Here is a 27,458-nt window from a genome sequence, read left to right as displayed (position 1 = left end):
GGTTATAGTTGACAGCTACATATGGTTATGCATCTGCTTGTTATGTACTGAAATAACATCAGCAGTGTAAGTACAAACTAAAGTACAAACTAAAGTATCAACTAAAGTACAAACTAAAGTACAAACTGGTACCTGATTCCCACTGTAGGGCTGCCCAAACCATACTGTGCTGGCTCAGTAGTGTGAAAAGGGCACAATAATGAACAACTTCTCAGATAGCTAGTGGATTCCAGCTCCCCTCACAATGCTATGCTGTGAATATCTGCCATCTTGGCTATTTTTCATAATTTCTGTTAATGATATAAAGTGGTGTCCAGGCTCTTTAACCTTGGGCCAAAGCAGGGCTGCAGGGCTGGGGCGGAGGAGGAGGCTAGACAGCCACTGACATCTACTGAGCACAGTGCAGTTCGTAGACAGCCACTGACATCTACTGAGCACAGTGCAGTTCGTAGACAGCCACTGACATCTACTGAGTACAGTGCAGTTCGTAGACAGCCACTGACATCTACTGACTACAGTGCAGTTCGTAGACAGCCACTGACATCTACTGAGTACAGTGCAGTTCGTAGACAGCCACTGACATCTACTGAGCACAGTGCAGTTCGTAGACAGCCACTGACATCTACTGAGCACAGTGCAGTTCGTAGACAGCCACTGACATCTACTGAGTACAGTGCAGTTCGTAGACAGCCACTGACATCTACTGACTACAGTGCAGTTCGTAGACAGCCACTGACATCTACTGAGTACAGTGCAGTTCGTAGACAGCCACTGACATCTACTGACTACAGTGCAGTTCGTAGACAGCCACTGACATCTACTGAGTACAGTGCAGTTCGTAGACAGCCACTGACATCTACTGAGCACAGTGCAGTTCGTAGACAGCCACTGACATCTACTGAGCACAGTGCAGTTCGTAGACAGCCACTGACATCTACTGAGTACAGTGCAGTTCGTAGACAGCCACTGACATCTACTGAGTACAGTGCAGTTCGTAGACAGCCACTGACATCTACTGACTACAGTGCAGTTCGTAGACAGCCACTGACATCTACTGAGTACAGTGCAGTTCGTAGACAGCCACTGACATCTACTGAGCACAGTGCAGTTCGTAGACAGCCACTGACATCTACTGAGCACAGTGCAGTTCGTAGACAGCCACTGACATCTACTGAGTACAGTGCAGTTCATAGACAGCCACTGACATCTACTGACTACAGTGCAGTTCGTAGACAGCCACTGACATCTACTGACTACAGTGCAGTTCGTAGACAGCCACTGACATCTACTGAGTACAGTGCAGTTCGCTCCCTTTACGCGTTGAAACCCTTTGGTTTCTGGTGATTAGGCAGTCATTAAGTTTATCTGACAGAACTGCAAGCTGATTACCACAGTGAGGTGAGGACCATTGACAAAATAGGACTCTGCCAAGGCCAAGAGTGTAAAGGTGCCTCTTCAGGAATAACTACCACACACACACACACGCACACACTTCATCTGCGGGAGACCAAAACATGAATTAGTTCCTCTAATGTGACTCACATATATAGAACTAAAACAATACTGTATAAATCAATGTACCAGTATGAATCCTATGAGGGTGGTACAGGTTGTGCTATGTATAACTGTGTCTAATTCACAGGTTGCACCTCCGTCACATCATGCCATTGTAATGAACGTTTTCAAGCCGCCCTCTACCGGCGTCGCCATAGTGGTGCCCTAAAGTGGCGATATGCCCAATCATTCTGGACAGAGGCTAACTACTGTTTTGTCTAAATTACACTATAGTGCCTGGAAATACGATGCATTGCTAAAGTAGTCAAATATTTAGTAGGAAACAACGTTGATAATTAACAAAAAGGAACATGTCGTCAAATTTACTTTAGACAGATGACAATGTTAACATTAGCTAGCAAAGTTTGTCAAAAATAGCTAGCAATGCTAACATTTGATAGCTAAAATCCAGTGGCATCCCCTCAATCTTAGCTAACTAGCTAACGTCATAGTGGATCTAAAGTCAATCTGGTGACATCAAAATGATAACAGAAGGTTGTCCTATTAATTATTTGCCTCCTTCTGAATGTCATGGTATTTCCAAGCCACTGTAATGGACTTTTGATGCAATCTTTATCAGCGCTCATTAACCATGCTTTGAGTAGAATACTAAGTCGGGCATCAGTCCAAAATAAACTTTCAAAACAATTTTGTGAAGTAACCCATGAATAGATTAATCATTGCGACGATCCAACAATATAAATACAATTAACAGAATGGGCTTGGAAGCTCTAACCTTGGCAATTTGACTGGTAAACTCATGGGTATACTCGCAATGGCTGCCTAGTATTGTGAAGGAATCATTTCTATGGTATTTATTTGGCATCCAACTGATCCTGAATGCCATGGTAATGTAGAATGTTCATAGAAATTATGCTAACTAATGTGGCTTATGCAACAGAATGCATTTTTTTGTCATTTCAGTTTAGTTTACTCAACAAATCACAGCACAGACTGAAGGATACACTTCCCGCTTTTACTTCCTGGTATGGGTCTAGGTTGAAGATAGAGAAAATTAAGACAACATAATAATTCCATGCAGAAGCTAAAATAAACAAATTCATTGGACCAGCGCCAGAGCAAAAATGACTGGAAGTGAATGTTAGCAGTACAGAAAGTTTGCCATCAAAGTAGAAAATATACAATCATAGTGAATTTCAGCTAACTACGAAGCAAACACATACATAACGGTTTTACTTTCATTCTATTCATTTACTCTTTTTTTCTAACTATCTACATCCACTTCATTACTTGATGTCCCAACTGCTGGTCACATTTGAAATGCTAATCCTGTAGAATCAGCAAAGATGCTGGTCCAATGAAGGTGTTTGTTTTTGAACGCTCCGCATAGAGTTATTACGTTGTCTTCACCTGTATATTGTCAACCTAGGCACGGGTACACTCAAATGTCCATCCATTATGCCACCAACTGACACCCTTTTTAAGAATTATATTTCTATGGATCCAACACAGCAATTTGTATCAGTATCAAAACAAACCTTTTGAAATACTCAAAACAATTCATAAGGAATATGCATATGGCATAGCATTTAGTTTATGCCAACTTAAGGAAGGGATTAGGGTCTAGGACAAATTCTCCATCAAATACCACCAGTATACCTTGTTATTCCATCATATAAAGGGAGATATACAGGTAGATCTTGTTTGAATTATTTAGGCATACCCCTCAATAGCTATGTGAGCTCTGTTTGAATTACAGAGGTATACCCTTCAATAGCTATGTGAACTCTGTTTGAATTACAGAGGTATACCCTTCAATAGCTATGTGAACTCTGTTTGAATTTTTTATTTTTTATTTATTTATTTATTTCACCTTTATTTAACCAGGTAGGCAAGTTGAGAACAAGTTCTCATTTACAATTGCGACCTGGCCAAGATAAAGCAAAGCAGTTCGACAACATACAAAAGCACAGAGTTACACATGGAGTAAAACAACATACAATCAATGATACAGTAGAAAAATAAGACTATATACAATGTGAGCAAATGATGTGAGATAAGGGAGGTAAAGGCAAAAAAGGCCATGGTGGCAGAGTAAATACAGTATAGCAAGTAAAACACTGGAATGGTAGATTTGTTATTTGAAGAAAGTTCAAAGTTAAAATATAAATAATATGGTGCAAAGGAGCAAAATAAATAAAATAAATAAATACAGTAGGGGAAGAGGGAGTAGTTTGGGCTAAATTATAGATGGGCTATGTACAGGTGCAGTGATCTGTGAGCTGCTCTGACAGCTGGTGCTTAAAGCTAGTGAAGGAGATAAGTGTTTCCAGTTTCAGAGATTTTTGTAGTTCGTTCCAGTCATTGGCAGCAGAAAACTGGAAGGAGAGACGACCAAAGGAGGAGTTGGCTTTAGGGGTGACCAGAGAGATATACCTGCTGGAGCGCGTGCTACAGGTGGGTGCTGCTATGGTGACCAGTGAGCGGAGATAAGGGGGGACTTTACCTAGCAGGGTCTTGTAGATGACCTGGAGCCAATGTGTTTGGCGACGATTATGAAGCGAAGGCCAGCCAACGAGAGCGTACAGGTCGCAGTGGTGGGTAGTATATGGGGCTTTGGTGACAAAACGGATGGCACTGTGATAGACTGCATCCAGCTTGTTGAGTAGGGTATTGGAGTCTATTTTGTAAATGACACCGCCGAAGTCGAGGATTGGTAGGATGGTCAGTTTTACGAGGGTATGTTTGGCAGCATGAGTGAAGGATGCTTTGTTGCGAAATAGGAAGCCAATTATAGATTTAACTTTGGATTGGAGATGTTTGATGTGAGTCTGGAAGGAGAGTTTAGTCTAACCAGACACCTAGGTATTTGTAGTTGTCCACAAATTCTAAGTTAGAACCGTCCAGAGAAGTGATGCTGGACAGGCGGACAGGTGCAGGCAGCGATCGGTTGAAGAGCATGCATTTAGTTTTACTTGTATTTAGGAGCAGTTGGAGACCACGGAAGGAGAGTTGTATGGCATTGAAGCTCGTCTGGAGGGTTGTTAACACAGTGTCCAAAGAAGGGCCAGAAGTATACAGAATGGTGTCGTCTGCGTAGAGGTGGATCAGAGATTCACCAGCAGCAAGAGCGACATCATTGATGTATACAAAGAAAAGAGTTACAAAAGAAAATAATTACAGAGGTATACCCCACTGTTCCTAGGGCGTCATTGAAAATAATAATTTGTTCTTAACTGACTTGCCTAGTTAAATAAAGGTAAAATAAAAAATAAATAAAAATAGTACAGTTGAAGTCTGAAGTTTACATACACTTAGGTTGGATTCATTAAAACTCGTTTTTCAACCACTCTACAAATTTCTTATTAACAAACTATAGTTTTGGCAAGTTGGTTAGGACATCAGGAGCATGACACAAGTAATTTTTCCAGAAATGGTTTACAGACAGATTATTTCACTTATAATTCACTGTATGACAATTCCAGTGGGTCAGAAGTTTACATACACTAAGTTGACTGTGCCTTTAAACAGCTTGGAAAATTCCCCAAAATTATGCCATGGCTTTAGAAGATTCTGATAGGCTAATTGGCATCGTTTGAGTCAATTGGAGGTGTACCTGTGGATATATTTCAAGGCATACCTTTAAACTCAGTGCCTCCTTGCTTGACATCATGGGAAAATCAAAATAAATCAGCCAAGACATTAGAGAAAGAATTGTAGACCTCCACAAGTCTGGTTCATTCTTCGGAGAAATTTCCAAACTCCTGAAGGTACCACGTTCATCTGTACAAACAATAGTACGCAAGTATAAACACCATGGGACCACGCTACCGTCATACCGCTCAGGAAGGAGACGAGTTCTGTCTCCTAGAGATGAACGTACTTTGGTGCGAAAAGTGCAAATCAATCCCAGAACAACAGCAAAGGACCCTGTGAAGATGCTGGAGGAAACGGGTACAAAAATATCTATATCCACAGAAAAACGAGTCCTATATCGACATAACCTGAAAAGGCCGCTCAGCAAGGAAGAAGCCAATGCTCCAAAACTGCCATAAAAAAGCCTGACTACGGTTTGCAACTGCACATGGGGACAAAGATCATACTTTTTGGAGAAATGTCCTCTGGTCTGATGAAACAAAATTAGAACCGTTTGGCCATAATGACTATTGTTATGTTTGGAGGAAAAAGGGGAACACTTGCAAGCCGAAGAACACCATCCCAACCGTGAAGCACGGGGGTGGCAGCATCATGTTGTGGGGGTGCTTTGCTGCAGGAGGAACTGGTGCACTTCACAAAATAGATGGTATCATGAGGCAGGAAAAGTATGTGGATATATTGAAGCAACATCTCAAGACATAAGTCAGGAAGTTAAAGCTTGGTCGCAAGATGGGCCTTCCAAATGGACAATGACCCCAAGCATACTTCCAAAGTGGCGGCAAAATGGCTTAAGGACAACAAAGTCAAGGTATTGGAGTGGCCATCACAAAGTCCTGACCTCAATTCTATAGAAAATGTGTGGGCAGAACTGAAAAAGCGTGTGCGAGCAAGGAGGCCTACACACCTGACTCAGTTACACCAGCTCTGTCAGGAGGAATGGTCCAAAATTCCCCCAACTTATTGTGGAAGCTTGTGGAAGGCTACCCCGAAACATTTGACCCAAGTTAAACGATTTTTAAAGGCAATGCTACCAAATACTAATTGAGTGTATGTAAACGTCTGACTCACTGGGAATGTGATGAAAGAAATAAAAGCTGAAATAAATCATTCTCTCTACTATTATTCTGACATTTCACATTCTTAAAATAAAGTGGTGATCCGAACTGACCTAAGACAGGGGATTTTTACTAGGATTAAATGTCAGGAATTGTGAAAAACTGAGTTTAAATAAGGTGCATGTAAACTTCCGACTTCAACTGTATGTGAACCCTGAATTACTGAGGCATACCCCTCTGTTTGAATTACTGAGGCATACCCCTCAATAGCTATGTGAGCTCTGTTTGAATTACTGAGGCATACTCCTCAATAGCTATGTGAGCTTGGTCTGAATTACTGAGGCATACTCCTCAATAGCTATGTGAGCTCTGTTTGAATTACTGAGGCATACTCCTCAATAGCTATGTGAGCTTGGTCTGAATTACTGAGGCATACTCCTCAATAGCTATGTGAGCTCTGTTTGAATTACTGAGGCATACCCCTCAACAGCTATGTGAGCTCTGTTTGAATTACTGAGGCATACTCCTCAATAGCTGTGAGCTCTGTTTGAATTACTGAGGCATACCCCTCAATAGCTATGTGAGCTTGGTCTGAATTACTGAGGCATACTCCTCAATAGCTATGTGAGCTCTGTTTGAATTACTGAGGTACACCCCTCAACAGCTATGTGAGCTCTGTTTGAATTACTGAGGCATACTCCTCAATAGCTATGTGAGCTCTGTTTGAATTACTGAGGCATACTCCTCAATAGCTATGTGAGCTTGGTCTGAATTACTGAGGCATACTCCTCAATAGCTATGTGAGCTCTGTTTGAATTACTGAGGCATACTCCTCAACAGCTATGTGAGCTCTGTTTGAAATACTGAGGCATACTCCTCAATAGCTATGTGAGCTCTGTTTGAATTACTGAGGCATACTCCTCAATAGCTATGTGAGCTTGGTCTGAATTACTGAGGCATACTCCTCACTAGCTATGTGAACTCTGTTTGAATTACTGAGGCATACCCCTCAACAGCTATGTGAGCTCTGTTTGAATTACTGAGGCATACCCCTCAACAGCTATGTGAGCTCTGTTTGAATTACTGAGGCATACTCCTCAACAGCTATGTGAGCTCTGTTTGAATTACTGAGGCAAACTCCTCAATAGCTATGTGAGCTCTGTTTGAATTACTGAGGTATACCCCTCAACAGCTATGTGAGCTCTGTTTGAATTACTGAGGTACACCCCTCAACAGCTATGTGAGCTCTGTTTGAATTACTGAGGTACACCCCTCAACAGCTATGTGAGCTCTGTTTGAATTACTGAGGCATACTCCTCAACAGCTATGTGAGCTCTGTTTGAATTACTGAGGCATACTCCTCAACAGCTATGTGAGCTTGGTCTGAATTACTGAGGCATACTCCTCAATAGCTATGTGAGTTCTGTTTGAATTACTGAGGCATACTCCTCAACAGCTATGTGAGATCTGTTTGAATTACTGAGGCATACTCCTCAATAGCTATGTGAGCTCTGTTTGAATTACTGAGGCATACTCCTCAATAGCTATGTGAACTCTGTTTGAATTACTGAGGTACACCCCTCAACAGCTATGTGAGCTCTGTTTGAATTACTGAGGCATACTCCTCAACAGCTATGTGAGCTCTGTTTGATTTACTGAGGTACACCCCTCAACAGCTATGTGAGCTCTGTTTGAATTACTGAGGTGCACCCCTCAACAGCTATGTGAACTCTGTTTGAATTACTGAGGCATACCCCTCAACAGCTATGTGAGCTTGGTCTGAATTACTGAGGCATACTCCTCAACAACTATGTGAGCTCTGTTTGAATTACTGAGGCATACTCCTCAACAGCTATGTGAGCTCTGTTTGAATTACTGAGGTACACCCCTCAACAGCTATGTGAGCTCTGTGACTAATCATATTCTAAAATGGATTGATCTAATTTGCTTTGTGTTATGATGTTCCACTATTTTCTCCAGCAGAGACCCACCACATCTATCTCTTACCCCTCAGGCTTTGTTTAGTCTCTCTCACCTCCACTTTCCCCAAGTGAATGGAAAGGCACCTCTTCAGGAATCACTACCACACACACACACGCACACACACAGACCCATGCACACACACAGACCCATGCACGCACACACAAACACACACACAAACGAACACACACACGCACGCACACACACACACACACAGACCCATGCACACACACACACACAAACGAACACACACACGCACGCACACACACACACACACACACACACACACACACACACACACAAAAACACACACACCTTTTGAGAACTCTAACCGATGTTCCACTCTGCAAGCTTCAGAGGGTTCATGGAGGGATAACTTAGACGGAACAGTTACTTTTAAATGAGGCACCAAGACAATAACGTCACCCCATGTGGTGATACATGTTAAAACAGAGTCAAGTCTAGAGACATGGATCACCATGGCATGCCTTATTGCCTGCAGTGTTGGCAACATGAAGAACTAATGAAGCCAAGTTTACAAAGTACATTTTTACTTCCAACTACTTCCAGCTATGCAGGGTCTGGCGAGTCATTTCCAATATACTATTACAGAACACCAAAGTCACATGGTGAAATTAGTCCTGCAATTAGGAATAGAAGATGAAGCGTCACAATTCGTTTCATGACTATGTATTTACGTGAATTTCACCACACAAAACAGATGGGCCAAATGTGATTTTCCTTGTGTTAGTCACATTCTATGTGAGGGGAGTTTGTTTGATATAGGATATGGCCATGAGGTAACATTCCACCAAGCCCCTAGCTAGTTAGTATACCGCCATGTGCTCATTCTATATTGCAAGATATCGGCTGCCTGCATGATAATGGGCATCCGCCAAGATGTTGAGGGGTAATATATAAATAAAGGAACAATTAAATAATAAAAGACAAAAGTAGCAATGGGAATATAGAACCCTCACGCCAACAGAAGGATTGTCAAACCCTGATTGCTCTATTTAACTTTCGCCAAAGGAGTTCTGCAGCCCGGCTCTCTTTGACAAAGTATTACATCGCGGATCTTTGCTCCAATGTAATTTGCTTATTCCTGGTTGAGTAGAGAAGGTGTGTGAGTGTGTGTGTGCATGCTCATGTATGCAAGTGTGTGTGTGTGTGTGTGCCATTATGGGCGATCGGGCAAAGGCTCTGGGTATCATGGCAGTGGGGCTGAGTGGCTGTTGGCACTTTGGACCTTCTTGAGCGCCAGTGGCAATGAGCCTGGACTCCAGCGACAATCTCAGACCTCAACACACTGCCTAAGCTTCGGGTTTGTTTTGGGAGAGTGACAAGCGAAAATCATTGAGCCCTCAGGCTACACCCCGGGCTCTGTCCAGGTTTTTAGCGGTGGAGAGAGGATGGTGCATATAGTACAGTAGACGTGTCCAAGAGCAACATCTGAATCGAAATGGTATGTAGTGAGAAACATCTGTCAATCCAAAATATTGTTCCAAATTATAGGGACATCTTATGTCAGTCTTTGGTGAAATTATGGTAATTGGAACAGAATAATAAGTAAAATAAGAGGAATTACTTATTTGTCTTGGTAAAATATTGTACATAATCTGGTATAAAGAGGGTGGACAGATGCTAATGAATGAATATCATTCACTACTCAGGATTCCGAGATTAGAATGTCTAAAACATCACAGGAGGAAGTACTAGTTGGATCTCAAGAGATGAATGTTCTCATTGTACTGGTAAATAACAAAGATGACTGTTCTCATAGTAGTGGTAAACAACACAGATGACTGTTCTCATTGTACTGGTAAATAACAAAGATGTCTATTCTCATAGTACTGGTAAACAACATAGATGACTGTTCTCATAGTACTGGTAAATAACAAAGATGTCTGTTCTCATTGTACTGGTAAATAACAAAGATGACTGTTCTCATAGTACTGGTAAACAACATAGATGACTGTTCTCATAGTACTGGTAAATAACAAAGATGACTGTTCTCATAGTACTGGTAAACAACATAGATGACTGTTCTCATAGTACTGGTAAATAACAAAGATGACTGTTCTCATAGTACTGGTAAACAACATAGATGACTGTTCTCATAGTACTGGTAAACAACATAGATGACTGTTCTCATAGTACTGGTAAATAACAAAGATGACTGTTCTCATAGTACTGGTAAACAACATAGATGACTGTTCTCATAGTACTGGTAAATAACAAAGATGACTGTTGTCATAGTACTGGTAAACAACATAGATGACTGTTCTCATAGTACTGGTAAATAACAAAGATGACTGTTCTCATTGTATTGGTAAACAACATAGATGACTGTTCTCATTGTACTGGTAAACAACATAGATGACTGTTCTCATTGTACTGGTAAACAACATAGATGACTGTTCTCATTGTACTGGTAAACAACATAGATGACTGTTCTCATTGTACTGGTAAACAACATAGATGACTGTTCTCATTGTACTGGTAAACAACATAGATGACTGTTCTCATTGTACTGGTAAACAACAGATTAGTGGTGTCATTGTACTGGTAAACAACAAAGATTAATGTTGTCATTGTAATGGTAAACAGAGATTAATGTTCTTATTGTACTGGAAAAATCATATTAGTGTTGTCATTGTATTGGTAAACAACATAGATTAATGTTCTCATTTTACTGGTAAACAACATAGATTAATGTTCTGATTGTACTGGTAAACAACAGAGATTAATGTTGTCATTGTAATGGTAAACAACAAATTATAATGTTTTTATTGTAATGGTAAACAGAGATTAATGATTTTATTGTACTGGAAAAATCATATTAGTGTTGTCAGTGTACTGGTAAACAACATAGATTAATGTTCTTATTGTACTGGTAAACAACATAGATTAATGTTCTCATTGTACTGGTAAACAACATAGATTAATGTTCTTATTGTACTGGTAAACAGAAGAGATTAATGTTCTCATTGTACTGGTAAACAACATATATTAATGTTGTCATTGTACTGGTAAACAGAGATTAATGTTCTCATTGTACTGGTAAACAGAAGAGATTAATGTTCTCATTGTACTGGTAAACAACAAAGATGTCTGTTCTCATTGTACTGGTAAATAACATAGATGACTGTTCTCATAGTACTGGTAAACAACATAGATGACTGTTCTCATAGTAGTGGTAAACAACATAGATGACTGTTCTCATAGTAGTGGTAAACAACATAGATGACTGTTCTCATTGTACTGGTAAACAACATAGATGACTGTTCTCATAGTAGTGGTAAACAACATATATGACTGTTCTCATTGTACTGGTAAACAACATAGATGACTGTTCTCATTGTACTGGTAAACAACATAGATGACTGTTCTCATAGTACTGGTAAATAACATAGATGACTGTTCTCATAGTACTGGTAAACAACATAGATGACTGTTCTCATAGTAGTGGTAAACAACATAGATGACTGTTCTCATAGTAGTGGTAAACAACATAGATGACTGTTCTCATTGTATTGGTAAACAACATAGATGACTGTTCTAATTGTACTGGTAAACAACATAGATGACTGTTCTCATTGTACTGGTAAACAACATATATTAATGTTCTTATTGTACTGGTAAACAACATATATTAACGTTCTTATTGTACTGGTAAACAACATATATTAATGTTCTCATTGTACTGGTAAACAACATTGATTAATGTTCTCATTGTATTGGTAAACAGAAGAGATTAATGTTCTCATTGTATTGGTAAACAACATATATTAATGTTCTGATTGTACTGGTAAACAGAGATTAATGTTCTCATTGTACTGGTAAACAGAAGAGATTAATGTTCTCATTGTACTGGTAAACAACAAAGATGTCTGTTCTCATTGTACTGGTAAATAACATAGATGACTGTTCTCATAGTACTGGTAAACAACATAGATGACTGTTCTCATAGTAGTGGTAAACAACATAGATGACTGTTCTCATAGTAGTGGTAAACAACATAGATGACTGTTCTCATTGTACTGGTAAACAACATAGATGACTGTTCTCATAGTAGTGGTAAACAACATATGACTGTTCTCATTGTACTGGTAAACAACATAGATGACTGTTCTCATTGTACTGGTAAACAACATAGATGACTGTTCTCATAGTACTGGTAAATAACATAGATGACTGTTCTCATAGTACTGGTAAACAACATAGATGACTGTTCTCATAGTAGTGGTAAACAACATAGATGACTGTTCTCATAGTAGTGGTAAACAACATAGATGACTGTTCTCATTGTATTGGTAAACAACATAGATGACTGTTCTAATTGTACTGGTAAACAACATAGATGACTGTTCTCATTGTACTGGTAAACAACATATATTAATGTTCTTATTGTACTGGTAAACAACATATATTAACGTTCTTATTGTACTGGTAAACAACATATATTAATGTTCTCATTGTACTGGTAAACAACATTGATTAATGTTCTCATTGTATTGGTAAACAGAAGAGATTAATGTTCTCATTGTATTGGTAAACAACATATATTAATGTTCTGATTGTACTGGTAAACAACATAGATTAATGTTCTCATTGTACTGGTAAACAACATATATTAATGTTCTGATTGTACTGGTAAACAACATAGATTAATGTTCTGATTGTACTGGTAAACAACATATATTAATGTTGTCATTGTAATGGTAAACAACAAAGATTAATGTTGTCATTGTAATGGTAAACAACATAGATTAATGTTCTTATTGTACTGGTAAAAATACGATTAATGGTGTCATTTAATTGGTAAACAACAGAGATTAATGTTCTCATTGTACTGGTAAACAACATAGATTAATGATCTCATTGTACTGGTAAACAACATAGATTAATGTTGTCATTGTACTGGTAAACAACATAGATTAATGTTGTCATTGTACTGGTAAACAACATAGATTAATGTTGTCATTGTACTGGTAAACAACATAGATGACTGTTCTCATTGTACTGGTAAACAGAGATTAATGTTCTCATTGTACTGGTAAACAACATAGATGACTGTTCTCATTGTACTGGTAAACAACATAAGATGACTGTTCTCATTGTACTGGTAAATAACATAGATGACTGTTCTCATTGTACTGGTAAAGAACATAGATGACTGGTCTCATTGTACTGGTAAAGAACATAGATGACTGGTCTCATTGTACTGGTAAACAACATATATTAATGTTCTTATTGTACTGGTAAACAACAGATATTAATGTTCTTATCGCACTGGTAAACAACATAGATGAATGTTCTCATTGTACTGGTAAACAACATATTACTGTTCTCATTGTGTTGGTAAACAACATATTACTGTTCTCATTGTATTGGTAAACAACAGTGGTTACTGTTTACATTGTACTGGTAAAGAACATAAACTAATGTTCTCATTGTACTGGTAAACAACAGTGATTACTGTTCTCATTGCACTGGTAAACAACATCAAATAACCAAAATATAAACAAAATCAGAATTTTAATTTCCATTCAGTGCCCTTAATAAACCCTTGATGATAAAATACAGAGGACTCTCCTCATATTTAAACCATAGTGATATATCAGCCATGGTTGTTCAGAGAGCACCCTTCCACTAACTCCCTCTATAGTCCATATATTAAGATGAATGATGTATATTCTGGGTCCCCAAAAGGTGAGAGAAGAATCCCGGGTTAATTAACTTACTGTCTAATTGAAAGCCCTTTTTTAGCTTACGGCTTTGAAAGCCGCTCTGACCGAACGGTAAGGCTTCTCCCTGCACATTTTCTTTCTCACTTTTTTTGAAGTTGCTGTAATCTCTGTATGCATTCCTCTGAGTCTACCTTTCCTGAAAGATGTCAAATTTCTTCCACAGAACTAGCTTTTTGTGAGAAGTCGATGACAAGTAGCCAAGGAGCCAAGAATCCCAAGCAGTGCAGGCTAAAGTTGTATGTTTTTTTTTTGTCCTTTATTCTATTCTTTCTTTTCTCGATTAGATAAAAATTAACTGAAGCTTAAAACATCCTGGATGTCCTTAATGTCCCAAGCAAGAAGATGACCAGGTTCAGGAAGGTCTGATTATCAAAGAAGCATGAAGAAAGTTCCTCTCCATTGATATGACTTCTATGAAAACACATATAACGGTGCTATCATCTCGCCGTGAATGGCAATCATGATAATTGCCGTTGGTATTACCTTTGGAAGCTTCCAGATGTTTTACGAGCGGTAATTGTCGATAATGTTCCTTTTGTCAAGGACACAAGTTCATTATAGGACAGGGGGCGTGACCTTTCCATTTAAAATCAAAAGTTCAAATGACTTTTCAAAGTGACAACCTGTTTTGTTTAACATAAGCTAAAGGGAAAAGCCTGCCTACAGTTATTTAAAATAGGCAACCATTTAAAGTAATGGTACGCCAGAAGAGTTTTCTTTTACTTAAGTAAGTCAGTGATCAAACACAACAGAAATACTGTTCAACGATTATGAGTAATTACACGACAGCTGTTTCCAACTTCACTGTAAATATGTTTCAATAACAAAACAAAACGAGCGTGTCCATTGTCTCACGACTTCCTTCAGAAGACAGGCTGGATTCTCCATCTTCAGAAGTTGTCTACACATAAATCACTGTTGCATGTAACTGATACCCTGTCGTCTGAAAAATGAGAGGAATACACACAATCCCTTCATTCATCAAACAAATCCTTCACGTCGTGAGGGGGGGGGTGGAAGTGCATAGTAGAGTGCATCCAACATAATAATGGCTTGTGTTAACCTTCTCCTCACCCCACACCTTATACTGACTCATATAACCAACCGTTATCACTAAACTCCATGTCTGTGTCCCTCAGTCTTGGCAGGAACGGAAGGGATAGTCTGGGGAGGTGACAGGGTCAGCTCTCGCCTTTCCCCTGCACAACCTCCTTGATGAGCCCATTAGGTAGCCGGGACCCACCACTCAGGGGCCATTTAGTTGATTGACCCGAGTTGAGAATGTGGACATTTTCTTCCCTGTCCATCAATAATGGGCCAATCAGCCTCATGGGGTTAGGCCGGTCTCATCACACTTCACTCTGATTCGGACCCAACCTGCAGGAAGACCAATGTGAGGCTGGGGTTGCATCCCAAATGGCACCGTATTTCCTATATAGTGCACTACTTTTGACCAGGGCCCATAGGGCTTTGATCAAATGTAGGGCACTATGTAGGAATTAGTGTGTCATTTGAGAGACATGCTGGGTTTTCAACGCTAACAGTCACATGCACTGCATTGTGCTACTCTTTATGGGCCCTCTAGTTGTATTATTAGTACAGGCTATGATTACTAGCCTCCACAAAAAGCCAAAGTGTTGTTAAAATACATGTTTGATCAGAAGCATGTGACGGGCTGATTAAAATGGTTAGAAAACTAATTTTGTCATTATGGATGTCAACCATTTCAAATAAACACAACGCAAGTGTCTGATGTTGGTATGCACTCTATTCTATCATCAATGTGCGAGACAGAGACAGAGAGAAAGACAGAGAGAGCAAGAGAGAGAGAGTGGTCCGGGCCCAAATCACACAAAAACAACACGACACTATGGAACATAAAGTTTTTACTAACTCATCCTGGAATATACAAGGTCTGCCTAAAGAGCAGGAACCCAGAGTTCATCAATTACATTGGAAATACAGACATTGTCATCCTACAAGTAGTCCCATCCACCAATGTACAAGGTGTGAAACAGGGAAGAGACTCAGGGGGTATGCTAATTTGGTATAGAGCAGACCTAACCCCACTTTATTAAATTAGTCAAAACAGGAATATTTTACATCCGGCTAGAAATGAATAAGGAAATGATCTCAACAGAGAAAAATGTACTCATGTGTGGTACCTAAACTAAGCAAAAAAAGAAAAGTCCCTTTTTCAGGACTCTGTCTTTCAAAGATAATTCGTAAAATCCAAATAACTTCACAGATCTTCATTGTAAAGGGTTTAAACACTATATCCCATGCTCAATAAACAATTAATGAACATGCACCTGTGGAACGGTCGTTAAGACACTAACAGCTAACATACGGTAGGCAATTAAGGTCACAGTTATGAAAACTTAGGACACTAAAGAGGCCTTTCTACTGACTCTGAAAAACACCAAAAGAAAGATGCCCAGGGTCCCTGCTCATCTGCTTGAACGTGCCTTAGGCATGCTGCAAGGAGGTATGAGGACTGCAGATGTGGCCAGGGAAATAAATTGCAATATCTGTACTGTGAGACACCTAAGACATTGCTACAGGGAGACAGGACGGACAGCTGATTGTCCTCGCAGTGGCAGACCACATGTAACAACACCTGCACAGGAACAGTACAGCCGAACATCACAACTGCGGGACAGGTACAGGATGGCAACAACAACTGCCCGAGTTACACCAGGAACGCACAATCCCTCCATCAGTGCTCAGACTGTCCGTAATAGGCTGAGAGAGGCTGGACTGAGGGATTGTAGGCCTGTTGTAAGGCAGGTCCTCACCAGACATCACCGGCAACAAAGTTGCCTATGGGCACAAACCCACCGTCACTGTACCAGCCAGGACTGGCGAAAAGTGCTCGTCACTGACGAGTCGTGGTTTTGTCTCACCAGGGTGATGGTCAGCTTCGTGTTTATCATCGAAGGAATGAGCGTTACACCGAGGCCTGTACTCTGGAGCGGGATTGATTTGGAGGTGGAGGGCTCTGTCGGACGCTGGGTATGTACAGAGTCAATGGTAGGCTTTGAGGGGACTCCTTTGGTAGGTACACCTATAGCTCATCTCTTGGCAGTAGTACTGTAGACTACTTTATCACTGACCTCAACCCAGAGTCTCTTAGAGCGTTCACAGTCAGTCCACTGACACCCCTATCAGATCACATCAAAATCATATTCAACTTGAACAAAGATATGCTCAATCATGAGGCATCAAAGTCAAAGGAAATGAATAATATTAATAAATACTATAGATGGAAGTAGTGTGGAAATCTACCAAAAAACAAACAGGCAACAACAAATTCAATCCCTTCTAGACAACTTCCTGGAGAAAATGTTTCACTGTAATAGCGAAGGTGTAAAATTAGCAGTAGAAAACCTAAACAGTATAATTGACATCTGAGCTTCTCTGTCAAATCTAAAAATGCCAAGCAGACAACCTAAGAAAATGAACAACAATGACAAATGGTTTGATGAAGAATGCAAAAACCTGAGAAAGAAATTGAGAAACCTATCCAACCAAAAACATAGAGACCCAGAAAACCTGAGCTTACGCCTTCACTATGGTGAATCACTAAAACAATACAGAAATACACTACGGAAAAAGAAGGAACAGCACGTCAGAAATCAGCTCAATGTAATTGAATAATCCATAGAATCTAACCACTTCTGCGAAAATTTTAAAACAACACAAAGAGTTATCTATCCAAAATGGAGATGTATGGATAAACCTCTTCTCCAATCTATTTGGCTCTATAACAAAGAACAAACAGCAAAAACATAAACATGATTGAATACAAATCTTAGAATTAAAGACTACCAGAACCCACTGCATTCTCCAATTGCATTGAATGAACTACATGACAAAATACAAGCCACCCCACCCAAAAAGGCCTTTGGGGTTGATGGTATCCTCAATGAAATGATAAAATATACAGACCACAAATTCCAAATGGATATACTTAAACTCTTTAACATAATCCTCAGCTCCGGCATATTCCCCAACATATGGAACAAAGGACTGATCAACCCAATCCACAAAAGTGGAGACAAATTTGACCTCAATAACTACCGTGAGATATGAAGCAACAGCAACCTTTGGAAAAATACTCTGCATTATCATTAACAGCAGAATCGTACATTTCCTCAGTGAAAACAATGTACTGAGCAAATGCCAAATTGGCATTTTACCAAATTACCGTACCACAGAGCACGCATTCACCGTGCACACACTAATTGACAAACAAACAAACCAAAACAAAAAATATTTTGACTCAATTTGGCATGAGGGCCTGCTATACAAATTGATGTTAAGCGGTGTTGGGTGAAAAACATATGATTAAATAAAATCCCAAAACAGGTGTGCGGTTAAAATTGGCAAAAAAAACAACATTTCTTTCCACGGGCCAAGGGGTGAGTACCCGGCCTCACCCTACTGGATTCGGATGTCTAATGTCTACTGGTGATCTGGTGCTTCTGTCCCCAACCCAGGAGGGCCTACAGCAGCAGCTAGATCTTCTGCACAGATTCTGCCAGACCTGGGCCCTGACAGTAAATCTCAGTAAGACAAAAATAATGGTGTTATAAAAAAGACCACGAATACAAATTCCATCTAGACACCGTTGCCATAGAGCACACAAAAAACTATACACACTACTGTTCAAAAGTTTGGGGTCACTTAGAAATGTCCTTGTTTTTTAAAGAAAAGCACATTTTTTTGTCCATTAAAATAACATCAAATTGATCTGTTGTTCTGACTAAAGAAGCAATAAAACTGTCCGTCTTTAGACTAACTGAGTGAGTATCTGGAGCATCAGCATTTGTGAGTTTGATTACAGGCTCAAAATGCCCAGAAACAAAGAACTTTCTTCTGAAACTCGTCAGTCTATTCTTGTTCTGAGAAATGAAGACCCTTCCATGCGAGAAATTGCCAAGAAACTGAAGATCTCGTACAACGCTTTGTACCAGTCCCTTCACAGAACAGCGCAAACTGGCGCTAACCAGAATAGAAAGAGGAGTGGGAGGCCTCGGTACACAAATGAGCAAGAGGATAAGTACATTAGAGTGTCTAGTTTGAGAAACAGACACCTCACAAGTCCTCAACTGGCATCTTCAATAAATAGTACCCGCAAAACACCAGTCTCAACGTCAACAGTGAAGAGGTGACTCCGGGATGCTGGCCTTCTAGGCAGTTTTATTGCTTCTTTAATCAGAACAACAGTTTTCAGCTGTGCTAACATAATTGCAAAAGGGTTTTCTAATGATCATTTAGCCTTTTAAAATTATAAACTTGGAATAGCTAACACAACGTGCCACTGGAACACAGGAGTGATGGTTGCTGATAATGGGCCTCTGTACGCCTATGTAGATATTCCATAAAATAAATCTGCCGTTTCCAGCTACAATAGTCATTTACAAGATTAACAACATCTACACTGTATTTCTGATCAAATTGATGTTATTTTAATAGAAAATAATGTGCTTTTCTTTCAAAAACAAGGACATTTCTAAGTGACCCCAAACATTTGAACGGTACTGTACCTCGGCCTAAACATCTGCGCCACACGTAACTTCCACAAAGCTATGAACGAGCTGAGGGACAAGGCAACAAGTGTCTTCTATGCCATCAAAAGGAACATAAAATTCAACATACCAATTAGGATCTGGCTAAAAATACTTGAATCAGTTATAGAACCCATTGCCCTTTATGGTTGTGAGATCTGGGGTTTTCTCACCAACCAAGAATTCATAAAATGGGGAAAACACATAATTGAGACTCTGCATGCAGAATTCTGCAAAAATATAAAACACCAAATAATGCATGCAGAATCACAATTCAGAGTCACAATTCAGAAAAGAGCCATTCAATTCTACAACCACCTAAAAGGAAGTGATTCCCAAACCTTCCAAAACAAAGCCATCACAAACAGAGAAATTAACCTGGAGAAGAGCCCCCTATGCAAGCTGGTCCCGGGGCTCTGCTGGCTATGTACAGGCTCAGTGAGCATAGCCTTGGTATTGAGAAAGGCAGCCAAAGGCAGACCTGGCTCTCAAGAGAAGACAGGCTATGTGCACACTGCCCACAAAATGAGGTGGAAACTGAGCTGCACTTCCTAACCTCCTGCCAAATGTATGACCATATTAGAGATAAATATTTCCCTCAGATTACACAGACCCACAAAGAATTTGAAAAGAAATCCAATTTTGATCAACTCCCATATCTATTTGGTGAAATACCACAGTGTATCATCACAGCATCAACATTTTGTGACCTGTTGGCACAATAAAAAGGCAACCAGTGAAGAACAAACACCATTGTAAATACAACCTATATATTTTCTTATTTATTTTCCCTTTTGTACTTTAACTATTTGCACATCATTACAACACTGTATATAGACATAATATGACATTTGAAATGTATTTATTCTTTTGGAACTTTTGTGAGTGTAATGTTTACTGTTAAAAATATATATATATTTATTTCAATTTTGTTGATCTATTTCACTTGCTTTGGCAATATAAACATATGTTTCCCATGCCAATAAAGCCCTTAAATTGAAATTGAAAATGAATTGAAATTGAAATGAGAGAAAGAGAGAGTGAGAGAGAGAGAGAAAGACAGTCAGAGTGAGAAAGAGAGAGAGAGTTAGAGAGCGAGAGACAGTCAAAGAGAGGGAGAGACAGTCAGAGAGAGAGAGACAGTCAGAGAGAGAAGAGGGAGAGGGCAAGAGAGACAGAGCGAGAGAGAGGGAAAGAGAGCGAGACAATCAGAGAGAGAGAAAGAGAGAGTCAGAGAGAATGAGAGACAGTCAGAGAGAGAGAGAGATACAGTCAGAGAGAGAGAGAGAAAGAAGCTGAATGTCTGAAAAGGGCAAGGATGAACTCATACAGTCCTTGCAGTACCTACCTTGCAGAGGAAGCTGATGTTGAAGCCAAAGGTCTGGGCATTCCGGGAGCCAGCGTTCATGTAGTTGCCCACCAGCAATACCATCTCCAGCAGCTTGCTGAAGCTGTCACTCTTCTTCACCTCCTCGCAGGCGAACGTCACATTCATGATGTCTGGACGGATGTTGTTCACCTGCTCCTCGAAGGTCAGCTTGAAAAGGATTCCGTTGAGGCGTGAGCGCAGCAGCTTCACAGAGCTCATCTAGGACAAACGTGACAATATTTGGTTTTGAAAAGTTTAGCGAGCCTACGTAGGGTTTATGAAGGCTCTATGAAGTCCTAATTAAGTATTTATAAGTTATATGTTGTTTAATGTGTAGCCAATGTGGCTTTGCAGAGCTCTAAGGCAAATGTCTGTATAGTCAGCAGTTGAGAGATGTGCCAGTGCGGCAACCTCCACAACATGCCACAGATTGCCGTATAATCTGACGCTGCGAGGCAGTTTTTCCCAGACCTGGTCCTAATGTTTCATTACAGCTCAAATGTATTCCTGTTGATGAGGAAGTTGTCAAACCAAAGTCATTGTCCTCTTACCCTTGATTTGATTTCTCTGTATATGATGAAATCAGCTCTAGAGGGAGTGGCGGCTCTAGCCGGAGTGGCAGCTCTAGCCGGAGTGACGGCTAGAGGGAGTGGCAGCTAGAGGGAGTGGCGGCTCTAGCGGGAGTGACGGCTCTAGCGGGAGTGACGGCTCTAGCGGGAGTGACGGCTCTAGAGGGAGTAGCGGCTAGAGGGAGTGGCGGCTCTAGCGGGAGTGACGGTTGAAAGTGACTTATTTCCCTCAAGAGCCCCTGTGTGTCGTGGTGGTCCTGATGAGGTAGATTCACCAGCAGGAGTAGTATATTTCCATGATAGCTCTACGATAGATATCATGGGGGAACTTGCTTCATTACATCCTCAAAGAGCCACAGGTACAGAGACAACACCCAGTTTTACTGAATGGGTACAAACTGATTTGCAGGTCTACCCCAATTTAACGTTATCATATTATTTTTAACCCATTAGGTTAACTGAGAATAATCTCTTTCAGACAACGAACTGGAGGAGTAAAACCGACATGAAAATATAAAGATATAACTAAATATACATGTATAAAGTTATCTGGAATGTACTATGATAATGTGCTCTGGATAAATCAATGTGGTATAAAAAAGTAATTGTAAGATAAAACAATAAAGTCACTTTATAGACTCACTTCTACATGACTCTGTAGAAAGTGTAAAAATACAACTGTAGGCTAAAGTATAACCTCAGCATCAACTACAGCGAGCGCTTGAGGCAACCATATACTAAATCACTTATAGTGGCTTGGAGTGTAACATTGAGCTGTTCTGACTTCACTATGAAGTAGAGTGCACTAACTTTATTACAGAGAACCCAAAGCCCAAGGCTATGACTCTATCACTAGGCAATATTGATGGTTTATGCCAGAATATGGAATTTGTTTAGGCCAGGAATGACACTGTGACTTTCACAACACAAGGACACACAATTAAGCTACTATATTGAAATCAAGTTTCACACTTTATTATTTATCACAATCATGGCTTCTCTCAGTCAAAGAGCAGGCTACCATATCGGACTTGTTATGAAACATTCTTGGTCTTTAAGATATTGAATAGGTCTGATAATGCATAAAGCCTCAAGGCCGTCTTTTTCTATTCCCCAATTGCTTTCTCAATGGTCCTATTCTTAATTTCCTAGTCCCCTCCCTACTGTCTCGGCCCTACACTAACCTCCTTAACCTGTTAGGGCTAGGGGGCAGTATTTGCACGGCTGGATAAAAAAAATGTACCCGATTTAATCTGGTTACTAATCCTACCCAGTAACTAGAATATGCATATACTTATTATATATGGATAGAAAACACTCTAAAGTTTCTAAAACTGTTTGAATGGTGTCTGTGAGTATAACAGAACTCATTTGGCAGGCAAAACCCTGAGACATTTTCTGACAGGAAGTGGATACCTGATGTGTTGTATTACCTTTAAACCTATGCCATTGAAAAACACAGGGGCTGAGGAATATTTTGGCACTTCCTATTGCTTCCACTAGATGTCACCAGCCTTTACAAAGTGTTTTGAGTCTTCTGGAGGGAGATCTGACCGAACAAGAGCCATGGAACGATGATGGCCCATTAGACACCTGGCGCGCGAGTTCATGTTGGGTACCCTCGTTCCAATACGTTATAAAAGAGTATGCATTCGTCCACCTTGAATATTATTCATGTTCTGGTTAAAAAAGGCCCTAATGATTTATGCTATACAACGTTTGACATGTTTGAACGAACGTAAATATATTTTTTCCCCTCGTTCATGAAGTGAAGTCCGGCGGGCTTAGATCATGTGCTAACAAGACGGAGATTTTTGGACATAAATGATTAGCTTTTTTGAACAAAACTACATTCGTTATGGACCTGTGATACCTGGAAGTGACATCTGATGAAGAGAATCAAAGGTAATGGATTATTTACATAGTATTTTCGATTTTAGATCTCCCCAACATGACGACTAGTCTGTATCGCAACGCGTATTTTTCTGGGCGCAGTGCTCAGATTATTGCAAAGTGTGATTTCCCAGTAAGGTTATTTTTAAATCTGGCAAGTTGATTGCGTTCAAGAGATATAAATCTATAATTCTTTAAATGACAATATAATATTTTACCAATGTTTTCTAATTTTAATTATTTAATTTGTGATGCTGACTTGACTGCCGGTTATTGGAGGGAAACGATTTCCTCAACATCAATGCCATAGTAAAACGCTGTTTTTGGATATAAATATGAACTTGATAGAACTAAAAATGCATGCATTGTCTAACATAATGTCCTAGGAGTGTCATCTGATGGAGATTGTAAAAGGTTAGTGCATCATTTTAGCTGGTTTTATGGTTTTGGTGACCCTGTCTTTGAATTGACAAAACATTACACACAACTCTTGTAAATGTACTGTCCTAACATACTCTAAATTTATGCTTTCGCCGTAAAACCTTTTTGAAATCGTAAAACGTGGTTAGATTAAGGAGATGTTTATCTTTCAAAGGGTGTAAAATAGTTGTATGTTTGAAAAATTTGAATTTTGACATTTATTTGGATTCAAATTTGCCTCTCTTGAAATGCACCTGCTGTTGATGGAGTGCACCACGGGGGGGACGCCTGCGTCCCACCTAGCCCATAGAGGTTAATGAAGAGGTAGACATATAATGGTGTGTGAAGTAGAAAGAAAAGAAAAAGGTGGGGGTCTGCTGTGTGACAAAAAGAAAGGGAACAGAATTGAAATAGAGGAAAGGGGAGTGGTTATGAGAGTAGGTAGTGTTTGATGCACTGGAATATGAGGGAAGGAGAGAGGGGTGAGAGTGAGAGTGGGAAGAGAGAGAAGGGGAGAGTGGGAAGAGAGAGCAAGAGAGGGGGGGAGAGAGAAAGATAGAGAGGGGGAGAGAGGGGGTGAGAGAGAGAGATAGTGAGGGATCCATCCTTATCAATAACCAACTGAAATACCTTTCCTCTGTAGGTACTTAGGTAAGTGTGTGTAAGACAGGGTATAGTAAGACCTACTCACCACAATGCCAAACTGTTCAGGCTCACATAGTTCCTCGTACTCATTCTTCAGTTCTGCCAGAGCGCTCAGCTCCTTCTGTTCTGGTAGGTTCTTTATCAGGTTCTGTAAACACACACAGAGACACATTTAAATGCTTTATTTCAATCCAAGAATCACATTACAGTCTAGAAGGATTTAAACATTTTAAAGGTCACAGATTCATGGACACCTACGGATACAAAAAGCATATTCACACACACAGCTCCTGTCAGTACAGTTTGCCCCCTGCTCGCCTCTACAGAGACACCAAAATGCACCTGAGAGAACACTCAGGCAACTTGGAGACAAAAGACTCTACAGCACCAAGCTAGAATCAAGACCCAGACTGGGAACATCCACACAGCACCAAGCTAGAATCAAGACCCAGACTGGGAACATCCACACAGCACCAAGCTAGAATCAAGACCCAGACTGGGAACATCCACACAGCACCAAGCTAGAATCAAGACCCAGACTGGGAACATCCACACAGCACCAAGCTAGAATCAAGACCCAGACTGGGAACATCCACACAGCACCAAGCTAGAATCAAGACCCAGCACTGGGAACATCCACACAGCACCAAGCTAGAATCAAGACCCAGACTGGGAACATCCACACAGCACCAAGCTAGAATCAAGACCCAGCACTGGGAACATCCACACAGCACCAAGCTAGAATCAAGACCCAGACTGGGAACATCCACACAGCACCAAGCTAGAATCAAGACCCAGCACTGGGAACATCCACACAGCACCAAGCTAGAATCAAGACCCAGCACTGGGAACATCCACACAGCACCAAGCTAGAATCAAGACCCAGCACTGGGAACATCCACATAGCACCAAGCTAGAATCAAGACCCAGCACTGGGAACATCCACATAGCACCAAGCTAGAATCAAGACCCAGCACTGGGAACCTCTGAGACCTCCACTGGTGTTCAATATAACTACTCATTTACATCCACTGGTCCATTAGAGAAGGTTCAACTCCACTATCCTTCTATACAACACCTAACATCATTATCGGAAGGTTCCATACAAACACCAGTAGAGTACATCAGAGCGTGGATGGTTCTGAGATATTTTTGCATACATTCAGTACTTTCAAGATAAGCGTCACCGCAGGGAACTGACATGGTTCAGACAAACATTGCATATCTACGTTTATCTTGAAATTAGCACGCTAACTGTTTCTATGGGAATACATAGAATACACGGCAGGTAGGAGGATGAGTAGGAAAAGGTCAGGTAATCTAGTGCTCTCGCTGCTGTATCCATTTATTTACCTCAACGGGAACAACTTCAGTATAAGCTCCGGCGAACCACAGTTCAAACACGTAATAACGCTGGCGATTAATGGAGACTTTCATTCCGAGATTGTCGGTTCGCATCAGCTTCCTTGGAAAACATGGCAATTTACCATTTATAAATAAGATTAACCTAGTAACTTCAGTTTTAAAATGTAATTTGACTTTCAGAATGCCAAAGTCGAGCTTTACAATTATCATACAGGTCCAAACAGTGAGGAAGATGAGCAGGTGGAAGATGAGAAAATCTTAATTTCCAATTAAATGTTAATTGTGCATGGAAAGGTCAGTTGAATAAATTAAATGAAGCATAGCTACCTTTTTTCATCTTCTCGGAAAGACGGAAGAGGAGGAAGATAAAGAGGAGGAGGAGGAGAAAGAGGAGAGAGGATTAGAAAGAGGAGGAGAAAGAGGAGGATGAGAAAGATGAAGAAGAGAAAGAAGAGAAAGAGGAGGACGAGAAAGATGAGGAAGAGGAGGAACAGAAAGAGGAGGAGGAGAAAGAGTGGGATTAGATGTGCCCTCATTAGCTCCCCTAATTTAAACAGCAGGAGCAGGCTGGCACTCTGTCACATGACCAGGCCAGGACACACACACACACACACACACACTGACCACTGCCCTGGAACGGAGCAGCCATGAGCCATCACTGGCCATGCTCTACTGTCCACTAATGATGACATCTCTCCCCTTCCTCCGTGGATTCAAAAGTCTAGAAACCAACCAAGTTGGAAAGAAATACTGTGGGTTTTGTCAGTTCTAGTGTGGTCTGCAACAGTTATATTAAACGTGTGTTGCTTCTATATTAGCCACTGAATGTTCTCCCAATTAGAGCAAACAAGTGTGGCCCAGTTATGTAGCCTTATTATAATTCAATAATGAAGGCTGTTGATCATAGTGGACATCAATTGGGAAACAGCACATAGAATGGGATGTGAGACATGACATTCCCCCCAAAAAAGTGTATGGTGATGTGTACTAATGATGGGGCTTCCAATGTTATTCCAAAGATCTCACTAACAATATGTGTTTTCTTTCTTTAATTGTCCCGGGGTTGGGGTGCATTATAAACACCTAGGTTGCGTCCCAAATTGCCCTATGAGCCCTGGTGAAAAGTAGTGCACTATATACGGAATAGAGTGCCATTTGGGACTTTCCAGCCCAAAATAGAGACAGCTAATTATTTGCTCTTGCCCTTTCAGGCAGAAACCCTATTTGATTAATGAATACTCACTCCATTGTGCTCATCTCTGTAGTGCAGCTGCTGATCACTGCTTCCTTACTGCTTATTAGACATTATAGAAGTAAACTATTGTCTTTCAGGAAAATGCCATATTTGATAGAAGATAATTATTTTACAAATTATTTGGATATCCGATGTCAACCACCCTGCAGCGAAAAAGAAAGTAAATGCAAGCACAAACTTGGTCACAGTTTATGATCCACATCTTACTGTGCAAAACACTTTTGGATATTAACCCAGTTATTTTGAAAGTGCAAACCAGAAAATAACCTGTTCAAGAATACTCCAAAATGCTTCAACCCAATTCAAAAGAAGATTACGGAAACATTTCGCGACATGTGTAGTGGAAATAAATTAATTCTGGAAATTCAAACTGCCACTCCACTTTATTGTCTTCCCTTGGTATGTAAAA

At 40.2% G+C, this 27,458-nt stretch overlaps 1 protein-coding gene across 5 annotated transcripts in view; it reads right to left on the bottom strand.

The window, feature by feature from the left end:
* The window catches only part of diaph2 (diaphanous-related formin 2), a 754,395-nt gene that overhangs the window by 278,039 nt on the left and 448,898 nt on the right, over window positions 1-27,458 (bottom strand). For all 5 annotated transcript variants that reach the window (XM_082975098.1, XM_082975097.1, XM_082975100.1 and 2 more), the window contains 2 exons: window positions 24,476-24,577; window positions 20,882-21,121 (listed from right to left, as the gene is read on the bottom strand). In XM_082975098.1, the coding sequence (XP_082831224.1) occupies window positions 20,882-21,121; window positions 24,476-24,577 (342 nt within the window). The remainder of the gene's footprint in view (window positions 1-20,881; window positions 21,122-24,475; window positions 24,578-27,458) is intronic.

The sequence above is a fragment of the Salmo salar genome, chromosome 05 (genome assembly GCF_965601325.2).
Source record: "Salmo salar chromosome 05, fSalSal1, whole genome shotgun sequence".
NCBI classification, from domain to species: domain Eukaryota; kingdom Metazoa; phylum Chordata; class Actinopteri; order Salmoniformes; family Salmonidae; genus Salmo; species Salmo salar.
This window is presented reverse-complemented; position numbering and strand designations above follow the sequence as displayed.